We start from the raw sequence: 16,638 nt of genomic DNA, 5'->3' as shown, positions 1-16,638 counted from the left end.
CACTGAGGATTACATAGTGAGGAATCATCCCTTTAAACAGCTGTGCATCAGAGCTCACTAATATGTGGGTGTACAGCTTTTTCCCAACTTTAAGAAAGTTATCATATAGAAATATGTATTCAGGTGTATATTGTTGACCCCTTTATATTCTGCTTATCTGTAAATATACTGACAATTCACCTACCACCTTCAAAAGCAAAGGATTCAAATTGAATATTGTACTCAGATAAGCACACTATAAGTAAGTAATAACTGGCAGAAAGCTTGAGGCAATAGTTACATTTTGGCAACAGCATTGTTGCCTATAAACCATTTAAGCTTTACATTTGTAGTTTATGTATTTGAAACATCGTGGGATTAAGCCTTGGGTCTCCCTGTGTGTACACTGCATTGATTTTCTCCAGATTCTTTATTTCCATGGCTTATACATATTAGAAGACCGGATGGGTTTATTTTTAATAAGACAATCCGATTAATATCAAACTCTGAATTCCAAATTGCTCTATGTTATATTAGGAAATCTTAATGGAATTAAAGAGATTCAGTTAGGTTGTAAACCAGACAAAATTTTCAACTACAGCTGATATAGCAGTTAATGTTGCCAAAACCTCTTACTGCAATGCCTCTTGATCTGTTTCACATGAAACATCTTGCTCTTCAGGGAGAAACAAGCATACACCAAGGCAGCTCGTCGTACAGAGAAGAAACTGAAGGAGGTCATGATGCAGGTGGAGGACGAGCGAAGACATGGGGAGCAGTATAAAGAACAGGTACAGTACCAACCTCTGTTATTGCCAAATTCTTAATTACTATAAATCGAGATCATCACTCAGAGACATTTTCAGCACCAAACTTCTCTGCAGAGATAGAGAACTCCGTTGTTACCCCGACTCACTGTTGGCTACAGCTGGTCAGAGTCCAAGGGAGTCTGTCTGTACATTGATTAGCTAACAGATTTATACAGTTCGAGTACGTGGGAAATGGGGGTGTTCACATTCCGTGGTGGTCTACAATGTCTACAATGAAACTCCTTAATTTGTACTGCTTGTTATCCTCAGCTACAAGGACATCTACAACCGCTTGCTGACAAGTTCTTACCAGACAAAGACTTGTTATTCATTCTTTACACATCCTGCTATCCTGATATTGTGTCCATACCTTTACTTCTGTACACCATCTGTTTCAGCACTTTTTAAGCTTTCCACGGCTCTTGCCCTGAATTTTTAACGCTTTATTTTACAAAAATCTCATCACCTCCCCCCAAAAAAATAGAAGCAAACTTGCAGCCTGTTGCATCTTTCATGGTCTTATTACATCCCTAACTATTTCCAAGAACTCCTTAACCTTCCTATCCAACATCATGGCTGACAAATTCAGATCATAACTACTGCTCCCTTTTTTTTCAGATATCAGATTGTGAGTTCATTAAATCGCGCTGGCCTTCAATGTTACCTCAAACCTCCACTGTTGTTCCAGCTTCCACATTTTCTCCATCTCCAACTGCTTAAAGTCATAAGGTTTTCCGGTTCTGATGGAAGATTGTAGATCTTAAAAATTTACTTGGTTTCCTCCTCCATAAACACTGCCTGACATGCTGGGTACTTAAAGCATTCTATGTTGAGTTTTAAGATTTTCTGGATCCACAATATTTTGCCTTTAGTTAAAATGTAGTGTCAGTTCTGTGAGGACATAAGAACATGACAAATAGAAGCAATAGGTTATTCTGACCCCCATGACTACTGTGAAATTCAATAAAATCACAGCTGATCTTTAACAACGGGGTCACTTTCCCGCATTAGCTATATATTCCTTGATTCCTTTATTATCTGAAAATCTGTTGATCTCTGCATTGAATTATCCTCAGCTGTCCTCTTGGGTAGAGAATTACAGAGATTCATTACCCTCAGGGTGAAGAAATTTCTTCTCATCTCTACCCTGAATAGCTGACCCTTTATTTCACGACTGTGACCCCTGATTCTAGATATCCCACCCACAGAAAACACAACTACAGCTACCAGGTCAAGCCCCACATGAATTTTATACATTTCATTGAGATCATCTTGCATTTTCTAAACTAAAGAAAATATAGACCCAGGCCACTTAATCTCTCCTCACATGATATACCTGCAATCCCAGGAGTCAATCTGGTGAATCCTCGCTGTACACCCACTATTGCAAGTACATCCTTCCTTGGGTTGGAAGACCAGATCTGTACACAATATTTCAGATGCCCTCTCACCAGTGCCCCATATCATTTCAGCAAGATATCTTTACACTCGTATTCAAGTACTCTTACAGTAAAAGCCAACATACTGTTTCTTAATTCCTTGCTATATCTGCACATTAACTTTCAGTGATTCATGAACAAGGGCACCTAGAACCCTCTGAACAACACCTTTCAATCTCTCACCATTTTTTAAATAAATTTATTTTTTCTACCAAAGATGACCCCTGTTGCCTATTTAAATAACACGTCTTAATCACCCTAAAGCTTCTCTGTATCCACCTGCACTGTTCCTAATCTTGTATCATCAGCACTCTAGGACAGATAATAAATATCACAACTGCAGGCTTCTCATTTGCAAAAGGTCAGTCAAGCCTGATTTATATTAAAATTAGGAATTTCCTGAAGATCAAAATCCTTACCAGAGATTGCATTTCTTTATCTTTCTTACAAATAGAACATTACAGCATAGTACAGGCCCTTCAGCCCACAATATTGTGCCGACATTTTATCCTGCTCTAAGATCTATCTAACCCTTCCCTCCCACATAGCCCTCCATTTCTCTATCATTCATGTCTATCTAAGACTCTCTTAAATGTCCCTAATGTATCTGCCCCCACAACCTCTGCCGGCAGTGCGTTCCATGCACCCACCACTCTCTGTGTAAAAAAACTTACCCCTGACATCCCCCTTATACCTTCCTCCAATCACCTTAAAATTATGTCCCCTCGTGTTAGCCATTGTCGCCGTGGGAAAAAGTCTCTGACTGTCCACTCGATCTATGCCTCTCATCATCGTGTACACCTCTATCAAGTCACCTCTCATCCTCCTTCTCTCCAAAGAGGAAAGCCCTAGCTCACTCAACTATCATTAAATGATGAAGAATAACCTAATTTACAACCAACTTAAGGGGCTGGTGCTAGTTTAAATTTCTAATAAACTTCCAATCTACAATCTATATTAATATTGTGGAAACCATAGTGCAATCATTTCTGTGTAAACTAGGTCAGAGGCCTCAGCCTGCTGTGCATCAAGTGCTCACTATACCCACCTGCATTTGCTAATTCAGACTAATTTTTGAGAGACATGTCTAGTCTCTGCTGTAGTGAGATCAACACTTATCGTGAACTCGAGGATAAATCAGACAGCACCTTCTGACAACTGCAGAATTAAACACAGACATTTGGAAGTCACTATCCCTTTCCTTCTGGGAACTTCATTATGCCTGTACTCCCCAGAGAAATCTACCTTTGAAGAAAATGGAAAGGTGTGAAGGTCCCTTATTTATACAAATTAATACCCATTAAACTTTCCAAAAAAAAATCATTAAGTGTCAACCTTTCTAGGACTTATCCATTCCTGTGTAAACAAATTTTTAACAGCATAATTAAATATTAACTACTGACGAACGAACCCCCTGCTAATGAAAATTAACTTTTAAGCCACAGGATCTCATTCTTTCAGACTAAGTATTGTTGCAATTTTTTTAAGAAGTAAAACTTTTTTTTTACATATTCTGTCACATTTATCTCTATCTTAATCCCATCTTTCTTCTGCATCTGATTTTGCATAAAATTCATCATTCTGAAATTTCCTGGTTCAGACTATTGAACTGCTCATTAATGATTCATCTGATTGCTTAAGAAGATTCATGTTCACACAGATCCCCAATCCCCCACAGAGTGTGCTGTACTCATATGCCTGTAACATACAACAAATCCCAGTGCAAAGTCTCACTGAAAGTCTGTGGGCAAAGTGCTACAGGAATGAATGGCTAACATCATTCAGTGGCATTGATACAAAATCTAATTCATACACTCAATTACCCACCAGAAGGCATGAATGTTTTTGTCTCTTGTAAATTGTGATTTTTTCCGTAATACATTGGCATTTTCAAAGCTGTCCCATTGTTTGAGAAGTCCTACAATTCCAGTGTTACTGAAATACAAACTTAAAATATCTCATCCACTGCAGGCAGAGAAAAGCAATTCCCGCATGAAGCAGCTCAAACGGCAGCTGGAAGAGGCAGAGGAAGAATCCCAGCGGATCAATGCATCTCGGCGCAAGCTTCAACGAGAGCTTGAAGAAGCCACAGAACTGAATGAAACCATGACCCGTGAATGTAACACACTGAAGAACAAACTAAGGTAAATCCAACCTTAACCAGTGGAGTAGGAACTCCTTAAACAGATGGAATCACAGTGTCGGCTTTGAAGCGTTGATGATTTCCTGTGATTTTCCTCCAGGTTGATCTCCATCACTGACACTTTGCCACTGGAGATACCTTGGTTAATGGATGTTAACTGGGTGTTTCCTGGACTTCCACTGGACTTACAGTGGTGAACTGTGAACAGCTCCATGGAAATTCCCAGTCTGTAACTTTCCCTCTTAGAGTGGCAAGATGAAAATTTCGATATTTTGTAATGAGTTATAAATTAAAACATCATTTGAACAAGGCAGGTGAGAAATATATATCAGGCCAAGAAATTTTACAGTAGGGAGATCAGCAGAACTCCATAGTTTCCCATGGATAAGGTCTTCCCCAGGTTACCAACACCCAGCTTATGGACACCCCATACATACCAACAAGCGTTTAGGAGACCAGTGGGATGGGGATGGGGATGGGAACAGGGCATTTCCGTGTGCCTTCTCTCCCCACACCACAGCCTCCCCCACCCAAGCCGAGCCAGAAAAAAATCGGGGGCTGGGGGCTGGGTTGCGTGAGCAAACCCATTCAATCACTCACTCACCGAGTCAGTGAAGCCGGCTGGCGGCTCTCTTCCCGCGCCTGCTCGCTCTCCTGTCACAGTTGTGTCTGCGAACCACTCCCACACACTGCATGTGTTCATTTCCAATTCACGAGCAGTTCAGGTTACGGATAGTTCTTAGGATCAAAACCCTGTCGTAACCTGGAGACTGCCTGTAATTAATTTCCTTAATAGGATTAAATAGATTTGGTTTGAATTTTACTTTGCTGGAGGCACACACAGGAATTTAAATTTGACTCCTTTCAGAGGGGCATTTAAACCCACACATTTTATACACGCATGCCTTCAGGATTACTGAGAGAGGCTATACCTCTGCTGGTTCCGCCCTGCATGTGCCCCTACCTTAAAGCAATATAGTTGTCTTTCCCACTTTGTTCACGAATCTCCCAGAATTGGTGTTTCCTTTCCTGGTCCCATTCACTGCTCTGTCCACCTCCACTGCCACTGATCACGTCATGCTAGTCACGACGAAGTTACAGTGAGGAATGGAAAGCAGCTGTCAAAGTTCAGCTCTGTTCCCTAATTAACTGAGCTGTCAGATTCATGATTAGGGTTCAGATTGACAGCTGAATCAAGAACAAGGTAATGAAGGGAAATGGACAACGTGTCTGCTACATGTGGCCTCAGTCTCCAACAACTGAAGGCGGGGGTTGGTACAAAAAAGGAGCAATGCAAGACAGACACACAGGATATTTCTGGAAGGGGAAACCCAAGCAACTAAACAAAAGAAACTAACAAGAAATGAACAAATCTAATCCAAAAATGGAGAAATTGGGAGCCAATAAAATATTCTGTGGTGCTCTCCTGAAACAGGAGACAAATGAATGATGGTACTCAAAAGGTAGCCTGGGGTTCAAGGCAGCAGTCAGAGAAATTCTACCCAAAACATGTGAGTATACAGGGCCAAGACCCACAGCTCCAAATTTGCCTCATTTAAAGTGGAGGTATAATGTCTGCACAAGGCACTGCTGAATTACCAGCTGCTTATAGTGGTCATGTGACCACACCTCCCTCAGGATGCCTGTTTCTACAAACAGCAGCCCTTTTTGTCTACTTGTTCCACACCTGAAATATCTGCTTCCGTAAAAAATATATATAAATACTGACCATGCAACAAGAGATTGATCAACTTTTTTCATTTTTAAAAAAATAAATATGCTTTAATTGCACTGACATGAAGAACATTGGAATAATTTTAGGCTGGGGAGGAGGATGGTTTCAAGCGTTTTTGATTAAGTGAAATGTCATTTTAAAACTGTTACTAAAAGTCACTTAAGGAAATGAGAAATAAAGGGGGCCTCATCACTGCCATTCTTCCCTATCGTTTATCAGTCTATGGCAGAAAGCCAAGAGGGAGTGCCCGGAAGGATCATTTAGGACCTCATGGGATGAGCATACATTAGTGATCCAAACAATGGGAAAATGAGAGAAAATACCTGGCAAAGCCCCTCACAATGTAGGTTTTGGATGAGGAAAAAAGGAAAGGCAAGCAAATTAATCAAGCTTCCCAATTGCTATGATCAGTCCATGATCGCTTTTGGAAAAACTGTGCCTATGCCAGGATTAGGCTAGATAGCTTACCAGTAAAAGGCATAAACCCCCGTTCTTGGGAGGTCAATCTTGGGAGGGTTGGAATGTTTGTGATTAATTGCCCTTTCCTAGTTGGACTTAAGTGATAGGGGGAACCTTTGTATTCACACAAATGATTGGCAATTAAGGCTACATTAAGAGACATTAAAACTCAATCACAGATCTCAGGAATTAAAGTTTTGTGTCGTTCAGAAATATCAAAGATGGCAGTTTCCCATTCCTGAGGACATTTGTATTCTGGTTGTTTTGATTCAATGGCTTTTATAGTCACTCTTATCGTGCTGTTCCAATTTTTTTTAATCTTTTGATTTATAATGTTAGGCTAATAATCTTATCTTAATCTAGTATCATAACCATTACACTACTAGATACCTTAAAATTATTTGCCAAAGGAAAACCTTCAAAGCTAGAGTAATGATGTATACATATTTACTTTAACTGATCTGTGTAACACTTTTGAGAGGTCAGAGCAGATTCCATTCTTCAGCTATCATTCAATGTAAGATAACCATTGTTAGATGGTTACTATCTGTATGCTGTATACACCATCTAATATGGAGTGGTTTCAATGACAGTAGATTTAGACAAGCTGAGATGTTCAGCCTGTAGACGTCTACACAACATCAATGGGATCTGATTATTATTTGTTTTGAGAATTGTTTATGATGGGACTGATATGTAACCATGAGGGAAATCTTGTCTTTATTACAGAGGTGCACATGAGCCTGCTCAATGAACATCCAGGTACCTCCCAAACCTCAGCTATGCAACTTTCCATATTGCTCAAATTTCCATCTCATTTCCTCCTTAAATACTGCCAAGTTTCTTAAAACTCTGAAGTCAGAGGATTGATGTTAGAAAATAAAGTGATCTAAAGATGGAAGAGCCATGGGATGCGATTTATATATGACATATCATAGTGAGCATCCTAGAGAAATATAAATCTTATCGCATGGTTTTTCATCATGTGTTCTGTTTATACCACATGTTAGATAAAATAGGCATTGATTGTAATGCTTCAAGCTGACACTGAGCTGAAATGCCGGTTATTCCTAGTGAATGGCACTTAAATATCTTCATTTTGATATCACTGAATTAGTTTTCATGAAAATGACATCACATGTGGTAAAATAAACAGAATAAAATTCTAATGGATTGTTACAGAAAAGAGCTTGATACTTTTAATACTGCTATGTACATGCAGTGAACTGTGCAATCTTCGCACACTCTCAAGGCTGTCACTAACCATTGTGCCAACCCTTACACTGCCAAATCAGCCAAGAGATTAGTTAAACCTACTTTAGCCTGGACTTGGATGGAATTTTTTCCGTCTATTTTTGGAACTGACTTTTTGTAGCTAGACATTGATAAAATCTGAGAGCAGTGCCACAGACTAAGTCATTCTTGGGGGTGAAATTATCGATTGTATTCCAGATAGCTGACCTTGGTGAAAACAGTCTGTTTTTATTTCTTTGAAGACGGACGTTATGGATGACCAGAACTTAAACTAGCTCCAACAACTCCATAGCAAAGTAGGCCACATTGTTGGAAATATAATCCGTACAATAACTTGGGATATTTTCTGCGAGAGCAAACATTCCCATTGGAATTTTTCAAAGCACAATTTTGCGGCAGTTAAGGGTTTGACCCTGTTTGCTTTATTAATTCCATATTATCAAGCTGTTTTATTTTCCCAAGCCCTTTGAGGATTATATTAGCATTGTGTGAAGTGAATATTCATCATATCATTCCAATAAAATTATAATTTTAATTCTGGAATATTCAAATAATAAATTAGACATTAACTGATGATTTAATGGAGATGAATATCTTGGAAATTATAACAATCCCTTGGTCCTCAAAGGGTTAAAGAAATGTATGCCAATCAGGAAGCATGGCTAAAGCTTGTTCATTGAAATATGTTTTCATTTAAAGACAAACAGAAGAAAAAAAACAATATAATTTATTTAAATAATGTAGGATTTTAAGTTTGATTTGAACCCATTTTGAGTTCTCTACAGTATCAGAACACTGGAACTGGAAAGTAAATACACAATCAATTATCACCTGGTCACACACAATCAACTAGCCTGACTCACTGATGCTGTTTTTCTAACTTCACCTGTATTTGGAATTAAACTGCTTGAACATAGCTGTAGATTTTGCATAGGTAGATTTTGAGAAACAAAAGCACTTACCTAGCCATTGGTACTCCTTGCATGTGTAGTCTCCAAGCAAGTCAATATGCATGTTCTAAAGTTCCTATAGTTGAATGTGGCACAACAGGCACAGAGAGACCACTGCAATTTTGCCCTGTTTGACTGATAGTAAGAATGGCCGTCATTCAACAGCAAGGGTTAGAAACTTGAAAATAAAAGCAAATCTTCATCGCGCCAAGTCTCCAAGATCAACAGGCAACAAAAGACAGCAATATTCCATCAAGAGAATACCAGGACTGACAAATCTGATGTCAAGCCCTAACTCTTAGAATCCTTCAGAACGGGTTTTAAAAAGTGCTGCATCGTTTTAAAAAATCCTAAAATATAAGCACAATCTGCCAGCCAAACCCGAAAGACACCTACACAGAACTAATTTATTGTTGAAAAAATGTTTTTTTGATAAATTATCTCAAACATGGGGAGCCCTTGCATCCATCTAGAATTTTTGGTTAACCATATCTTGGGCTTTTTTTTCCCCAGTATCGGAGGGGTTGCAGTTCGGTTAAATATTGGATTACTTCTTGTTGGCGCTGACTCTTCCCATCTGCTAACATGCTACATTTTCTGATGTAGGCGTGGAAATGAGCCTGTGCTAGGCGGTGCTCGGAGATCTGGTGGCAGACGCGGAATGATCGATAACGCTTCACTAGAAAACTCTGATGAAGATGTTGGAGGACGAGATGTAGACTTCAACAGCACAAAATCTACTGAATAATGACAGTGTAGCATATAGTACTATGGTATAGAAGGGGGAAAATATATATAGATGCTTAGAAAAAGCTTTAAAAAGGTCACACACATGGTATTTAACAGGGCACAGTTTTTCTACCCTTCAAACTACCCCATCATGATAAAACAACTATTTTCACATGCATGTAGTCAAAACCATTTTATTTTACTAAATGTTTTACATGTATCAAAGTTTCAAATATTCTAGCATTTAAAATACACTGTAAAAATGCAGGCTAAAACATGTATCCCTAAAAGTGCACTGCCTGATGGGATAAGATTCTAAAATAGTTGATTATTTTGTCACTGGACCATGAATAAAATAGATCAATATTATAAGAATGCACACTTCCCTTACTGAAATGATTTGATCTTGCTCATCAACACAGATTTATTAGAGATGGGTGACCCATCTGTGTCTTTATAGAAAGAACCAAGCACATTACTGTACTATTTGCAATACATGCCTACTAGACCATAGCAATACTGGTCACAGAGTTCTAGAGAAGTGCTTTTTTTTAGCCACTTGAAGTACTGGATTTAAAATTAATCTATTATTTGCAGTAATATATTCATAACTTGCTAAACTGTCTGCAAAGTATCTCTGAAGCTGTTTATGACCCACCATCACAAATAAAGGACTTTAAATCACAAACTCACGTACTTTACAGTTATTCTTTCTTACATCTATAAACACACATTTATTTTGTCATCTTTTCTCTATCAAACACCTGCACAAAATAATAATCACTGAACTACCAGTCAAAATGGAAGTTTAAGGGGACTAGGTATGTTGACTTTTAACAGTTCTTTCAATTCAAGGAAGCTGTTTTGAAAGGGAATTCGTTCCTTTCCAATAACCTGGGTTGGATTCTGTCCGCTACAACCAGTTATGGGTCTATGCAACCCAATTAATCTCACTCAGAATGTAGTGTGCACAAAGTGGCCCAGATTTGATACTAAGCTAAAACTTTAGAAACTTTACATGGGTGGGGTGAAGAAATCATTGAAACAAGTGTTGTAGTGAATGGAAATGCCATTGTGCCAAGAAGGGTTTTATAAGATTTGGAAGCTTTGATTACTGGATTCAACCTTTCATATTACAGGATTGGAACAGCTTTTCACAGTTATAGAATTAAGCAGAATGCGTCATACTACTTAACATAATGCTGGTACAAGTAGTTTGACACATCAACTAACTATAGCAGTTATGTGTTTGCTCTTTCCATTTGAAATGTTAGTATCTGCTGCCACGTTATTGCTCAATTGCTATGACTGTTGGTGGCTATTGAATTTCAATGTACTTAAAACACTCCTGTCTAGAAATTGGATTGCATAGTGCTGTTTATTCTCAGCGCCATACAATCCAAATTTGACTTTACCCAGGGTAGATCAGTGATCATTTCCAGATGAAATAGTGCCAATCCCAGAATTAGCCTGTTCAATTCCAGTCACAACTTCAGCATGTCTAGCAACTAACTGCACTTAATGATGGCAGTTTAGTGCAATGCATATTTCAACCTCTGGCACCATAAAATGAATCTCCTATGATGAATCTTCTGATTTAACAGTCACAGGAAAACAAGGTGCACAATGTGCTTTGTTCTTTATTCAGGTGCCTTTTAGAAAGTCACTTTGGTAACTTCAGGACACTTCATAAAGCAGCTCCAAAATTCATTGAATTCTCATCCATCCTTAAGTGTTCAGTCTGCATTCAAATTACCAATAAGTGCTTTTGTTGAAGAATTGGACTAATGAGGAAAAACATGCAACATTTAGCTTGATGATCATTCCACAGGTGGCAGTGTGTGGGGCTAGGTGCAACAGATGACTCCAGGAGGGTGGCTGACCCTGGGGTAGGAGAAAAATGGTCCATTCTGAAAACATTGTCCCATGCAGCCCCCCACTCCCCTAGGCAGCCTGTGTGCTGATGATTTCCAGTTGCCATGGGGACTGTGCCTTGAAGGGCTAATGATCTTTTTTGATTGCTGCACAACAAAAAGCTGTGAGACAATAATGCTGCTCCTGTTGGGACCCATGAGGGTCATAATTCAACCCTGCGTTTGAGCTGAAACCAGACTCACATTGTTGTACACTTACCCCTACCAATTTCGCAATCTTTTGGGGACGAGCAGGTCTCAACGTGATGCTAGCTCTGTCCGCATTATAGTGAAACACAAAGGTGCAATCAAATTTTTTTACCTTTCTGAAGTTAGTGCTGTCTTCACAGACACCAAGAATGGCAAATAAGGGAAAATGAACTGCATGTTGGACTCTCGACCCTGTCTGTAAACACTGGAGAGACACAAAAGAAAAAAGTTGACCCATCTGGAGGGAGGGGGGTTGTGCAGAGGCATAAGGGAAGGAGAAAGGGGATTTCATCAACCCCTTTAAATCATCAAAATATGCTGCAGACTATACTGAACGTTATTTATCAGAGTTCCTACCTTTGATGTAATATGATCCAGTAACGGGTCCAGCTTTCTTGAAGGTGCTTGGTGAATCAGAATTCACCATTCATTATCGGCAACCTGCTTCTCCAGATGTCCATCATCTCTTGGAAAAGAATCGGAGTGCGTCCTAAACAATTCTAATGACATGAGACCTAACCGCTTTTGTTGGATCTTTGTCCCAGTTCTGCAAGTGATTTTCCAGTTAAGACACCCTAAAATGGATCTGCAGGAAAAGATACATTCATTTAAATAGTTTAAAACGTAGAAAATAAAATCCTTTCCCATCCTTTTAAAATGTGATTATATTACACAGGCTCCTCATCCAAATGCAGATATAATGGTAAAAGTTTGCACAACTTGAAAGACATCCAAGAGAGTTCAGCATACACCAAAATCACACAGTCCCTGCGATATAGATGGGAGTTCTCACTATCATCAGAAACAACTTTCTTACAAGATCAAAGGAGGCTGATGGCTAGCTGCGAGGGCTACTGTATTATAAAAATATTACTAACACGATCATCTCTGCCCCAAAACTTTCAACCTCTGGCATCTTCCAGGCAGGCACTGCTGTATTAGCCAACATGTTGTCCAGATATGTGTTAAACTGGTAACCAATTTCTTCAGTCACATCTCAGACTAACTCACATTCCGACAAATAGCGATTACTGCCGAATTTCATTACACTGCAGCATTCACCAAAGTTACACGGCTCCCAACACTAGCCGTGCTCATCCGGACAGCAAACTCCTATGCTGATACCTTATTACCCTCCAAACTATACCACCAGCATTCTGTGGCAGAGTACATGGTAGAAAGAGGTACCAGCTGGATAGTGAACTAGAGTCATCAGTGATGGAAATCATTCATCCAAGCCCACAATGTTAAATAAAGCAGCAACTTTTGGAATATGATCTCCTTTATATACATTCAGAGTTTGAATTTCAAGGCAGTGCTTGTAATACATACAGTAAAGAATAAGATATATTAAAGAACAAGGGCTTGGCCAACTGAGGAAGGCTCACTTCTGGCTTCATCTGAATCAAGAGGAGGCCTGGCTTCAAGAGCAAAATGAAGCTCCAATGCTTCTCAGAGTTTTCTGATTTTCTGGATTAAACAAGGAGGCTGAGGCTGTGGCATTTCTGGATGACCTCCCTCTTTCCTCTGCTGCCCATATCCTCTCACACTATGTCCCATTTGCCCATCAGCCCTGCCCTTGTGAAACTACACTGGCATCTCACCCAGCAAAGTCTAGCCCTGTTTTCAAATCTCCCTATGGGCTCTTCTATGTTTGTAACCAACTCCAGCCCTCCAAGTTTTCTGTGCTTTTCTAATCTGGTGTCTGTGCACTGCCATCTATGCTTACAGCTACCTTGATCTGAAACTAGAAATCTCACCCTAAACCTTTTCTCCTTCACACCTCTCCCTCCTACTTTGACAGCCTCCTTAAACCTGTATCACCTTAGAGGTTGAGAGGTGACTTAATAGAGGTGAATAAAAACTTGATGGGTCTGGATAGGATAAGACAAGACACACATCCAAAGAAATTGATACAAAGTTCAGGGATGACAGGAGGAAAAAAATCTTTGTAGCAAGCAGTTTTGAAATTATTAATATACTAATGGAAAGTGTTGTCTGCAGATTTGATTCTAGCATTCAAAATAAACATTTGAAGGTAGAAGGATTTGCAGAGCCATAAGGAAGCAGCAGAGTGTGGGACTCTGGATTTGCTCTGCAGAAAGCTGGAGCATAATCAATGGACCAAATAGTCTCCTCCCACGATGCAACAATTCCATGGGTTTTAGTCTCCTACCTCAGTGCCTCAATCTCAAATTTTATTTAATAATGTTTCCATATGGGGATTTGGGACATTATACTGTGTTAAAGACACTACATCCAACACCAAGTTGTTGCTTGGATCTTTGCTCTTCAGCCACATCCTCACCCCCTTGCAGACCAGCTAATTTATCAGGTGGGAGTGCAGGTATGGAAAGATAAACCATTGGCAAAAATGTTCTACCATTACACAGCAGAGAATGAAATCAAACTCAATTCCAGTGAGTTACTATTAATCCTAACTATAACTGATATTAATTCACTGAAATTGTGAAATAGCACATTATATTGTTTGGGGCTTTGCAGCTTTCCAGACTCAAGGGCAAGTTCAATGATTTCAGATTCTATTACACTCATCTGTTGGTTCTTCCCTTGCCCATCCCACTACTATCCACATTTGCCATGCATCATCATTCCTTTAAAACTTTTAATCTTTCCTACATTCTCCCCTATCAGAGACCTTCAGTTTTGTTCTTTTCTGTCTGGGCATCTCCAGCCAAAGCCACCCTCTAATTCTTCTATTTCCCAGAACTGATGAAAAGTCTTGGACCTGAAATATAATCCTTTTCAGGTGTCAGCTTACCAGAAAATTTCTAGCAATTGCAATTTTCAGTCCAGATATCGACCAGTATTTTGTTTTTCTTCAGCTGCTTTCAATATTAGGCCATTCAGATGATGATTGGCATCTTCTGGGAAAAAAAAATCCCTTCTCACTTAAAAATTTGTCATATGTGAAACATACCAACATCCTTTGGTGTCATTACAAATCAACCAATCAAAAGTTTTATTCTAGTTCAAGCAGTTTTGAGGTTTTCCTATTTTGATAAATTATTGTAGATGTTACGAGAACACTGATTTAATGAATCTTAAAATCTGTCAAAGATAGCTGGAATCATATTTTAGAGAATGCTCTGTCTTATTGTCAGTTAGTGTTTAGATGCAGAGGTGCGAGACTGACAGTAGTAAATAGTGATTGCAATAGTGGGTCTTTTGTTTCCTTCTGTGATGCTACATACAATTTGATACAATATACAAATAGTGAGCAGATAATCCTCTCTTACCAAGTAAATGACAATGGCAGCACTGTGCATGTGCAGTTTTTGTCATGAATCAGAAATCAGCATCAAGACATTTAGTTCTTCTATTGCTCACTCCAATACCCAAGAATAACTAAAACACATTTAGCAGGTAAAATAACAACTTTTAAAAGACAGTTGCACAGGTACATGGATAGGAAAGGTTTAGAGGGATATGGGCCAAATGGGACTAACTTGGATGAGCATCTTGGTTGATATGGACCAGTTGGACCTAAGGGCCTGTTTCCATGCTGTATGACTATCCACATGTATTATGCTTCTCAGGTCTTTTTAAGATCCTTCTAAACAATGGACATGCATGTTCTGTCATGATGCTAAGAATCAGGTTTTTCCTCAATTAAAACAGCAAAAGAAAAACTGTTTTGGTTCAAAAGGTGTTCTTGTGCATTTTTTTTTTAAATTTCAATTAACTTGGGTCTGCAACTTTTCCTCAACTATAGTCACTCTAGTTATAGCCTACACTTCTGAAATTTTTTTTCTGGGGGTAATGCAAAATCCAATTAAAGCTTGGGAGTTTGTCAACAAATGGAAATTTTGCAGTAGTTCCAGCAAACTATAACCAATTCTCAAACCGATGACAAAATATTTGTCATCCAGAGAAAGGCAAGAACTCAGTAAATTAACATTAACTCCTGGTGGGCAACTTCACTGCCCTTGCTGAATAAAAGGAGACTTTGAAACCCAATAAAATTAAAGACCAATAAGGAATGGAAGAACAATAAATGAAATAAAGTTATGACAGAAGATCAGTGTTCTGCTGTTCATTCAAGTCTTTACCATGTTGAATTGTGAGGTAGCAGAGTGAAAAGAGACAATGAATGAAAAATAAAAGGAAACCAAATTACCCATGTTGAACAATGGACAAAGAACCAGAATCCATCCAGACACATTCTGAGCAAAGTGATGGAGGAAAGACTGAGGTCTAGCTATTGTAGTGTTGTTTTTATTTATTCTTTTCTCCCAGGATCCAGGCATTGCCCATCCAAGGTGGTGGTGGTGATGATGATGAGACACCTTGAATTGTCAGATGCCATTAGGTAGGAAATTCCAGAATTTGGACTCAGCAACAAGGAAGGAACAGTGATACACTTCCAAATGAGAAGGATTTGCAAATTGGAGGGAACCAACAGATAAGTGTTCCCATATATCCACTACCTGTCCTCCACGGTGGACAAGGTCACAGGTTCAGAGGTGCTGTGTGAACAACTGCACTTTTTAGATGGCATAGACTGCAGCAAATGGGCAGAGATGATTGACCTCCCAAAAAAAAACATCTTGTGTGAGACGTGACCACTACACTGCTTTCCCAATTTACACCTGTTAACTTTACCAGGACTCTGATGCCATACTCAGTCAAACACTGCCTTGGTGTCAAGGGCCAGTCATTCTCACCTTTGGACCAAACCACAATGTGATCTGGAGTCATGTGGTCAAACTGGACAATGCCAAGCAGGTTTTGGCGCCATTTGATAGCAGTTAAACTTGATAGTTTCCATTTTACTAATAAGTGTGTTCTGTTCATGTGGTAATTAGCCATATCCTGCTTTTTGTTAACAGACATACCCTAGGCTATTTTCTATGTTATCAGGTAGATGTCAGTGTACTGGAACAGCTCAACTAAAGGTGCAGCAAATTCCAGAGCATAGGTCTTCAATCCTACAGCTGTACACTGTCTGGTCTCATAACCTGTGCTGTATCCAGTGCTCTTTGCCATTTCCCATT

General features: G+C 39.2%; 1 protein-coding gene across 2 annotated transcripts in view; it reads left to right on the top strand.

The window, feature by feature from the left end:
- The window catches only part of myh11b (myosin, heavy chain 11b, smooth muscle), a 125,076-nt gene extending 114,904 nt beyond the window's left edge, over window positions 1-10,172 (top strand). Inside the window, exons 39-42 of one of the 2 annotated variants that reach the window (XM_052022575.1) lie at window positions 662-770; window positions 4,199-4,371; window positions 7,294-7,326; window positions 9,375-9,521. In XM_052022575.1, coding sequence (XP_051878535.1) covers window positions 662-770; window positions 4,199-4,371; window positions 7,294-7,318 — 307 coding nt within the window. In that variant the 3' untranslated portion in view covers window positions 7,319-7,326; window positions 9,375-9,521. Of the gene's footprint in view, window positions 1-661; window positions 771-4,198; window positions 4,372-7,293; window positions 7,327-9,374 lie in introns of both variants that reach the window. The other variant, XM_052022574.1, reaches the window with a different exon arrangement.
- Window positions 10,173-16,638: the final 6,466 nt, after the last annotated feature.

Source organism: Pristis pectinata, chromosome 8 (assembly GCF_009764475.1).
Source record: "Pristis pectinata isolate sPriPec2 chromosome 8, sPriPec2.1.pri, whole genome shotgun sequence".
Classification (NCBI taxonomy): domain Eukaryota; kingdom Metazoa; phylum Chordata; class Chondrichthyes; order Rhinopristiformes; family Pristidae; genus Pristis; species Pristis pectinata.
This window is presented reverse-complemented; position numbering and strand designations above follow the sequence as displayed.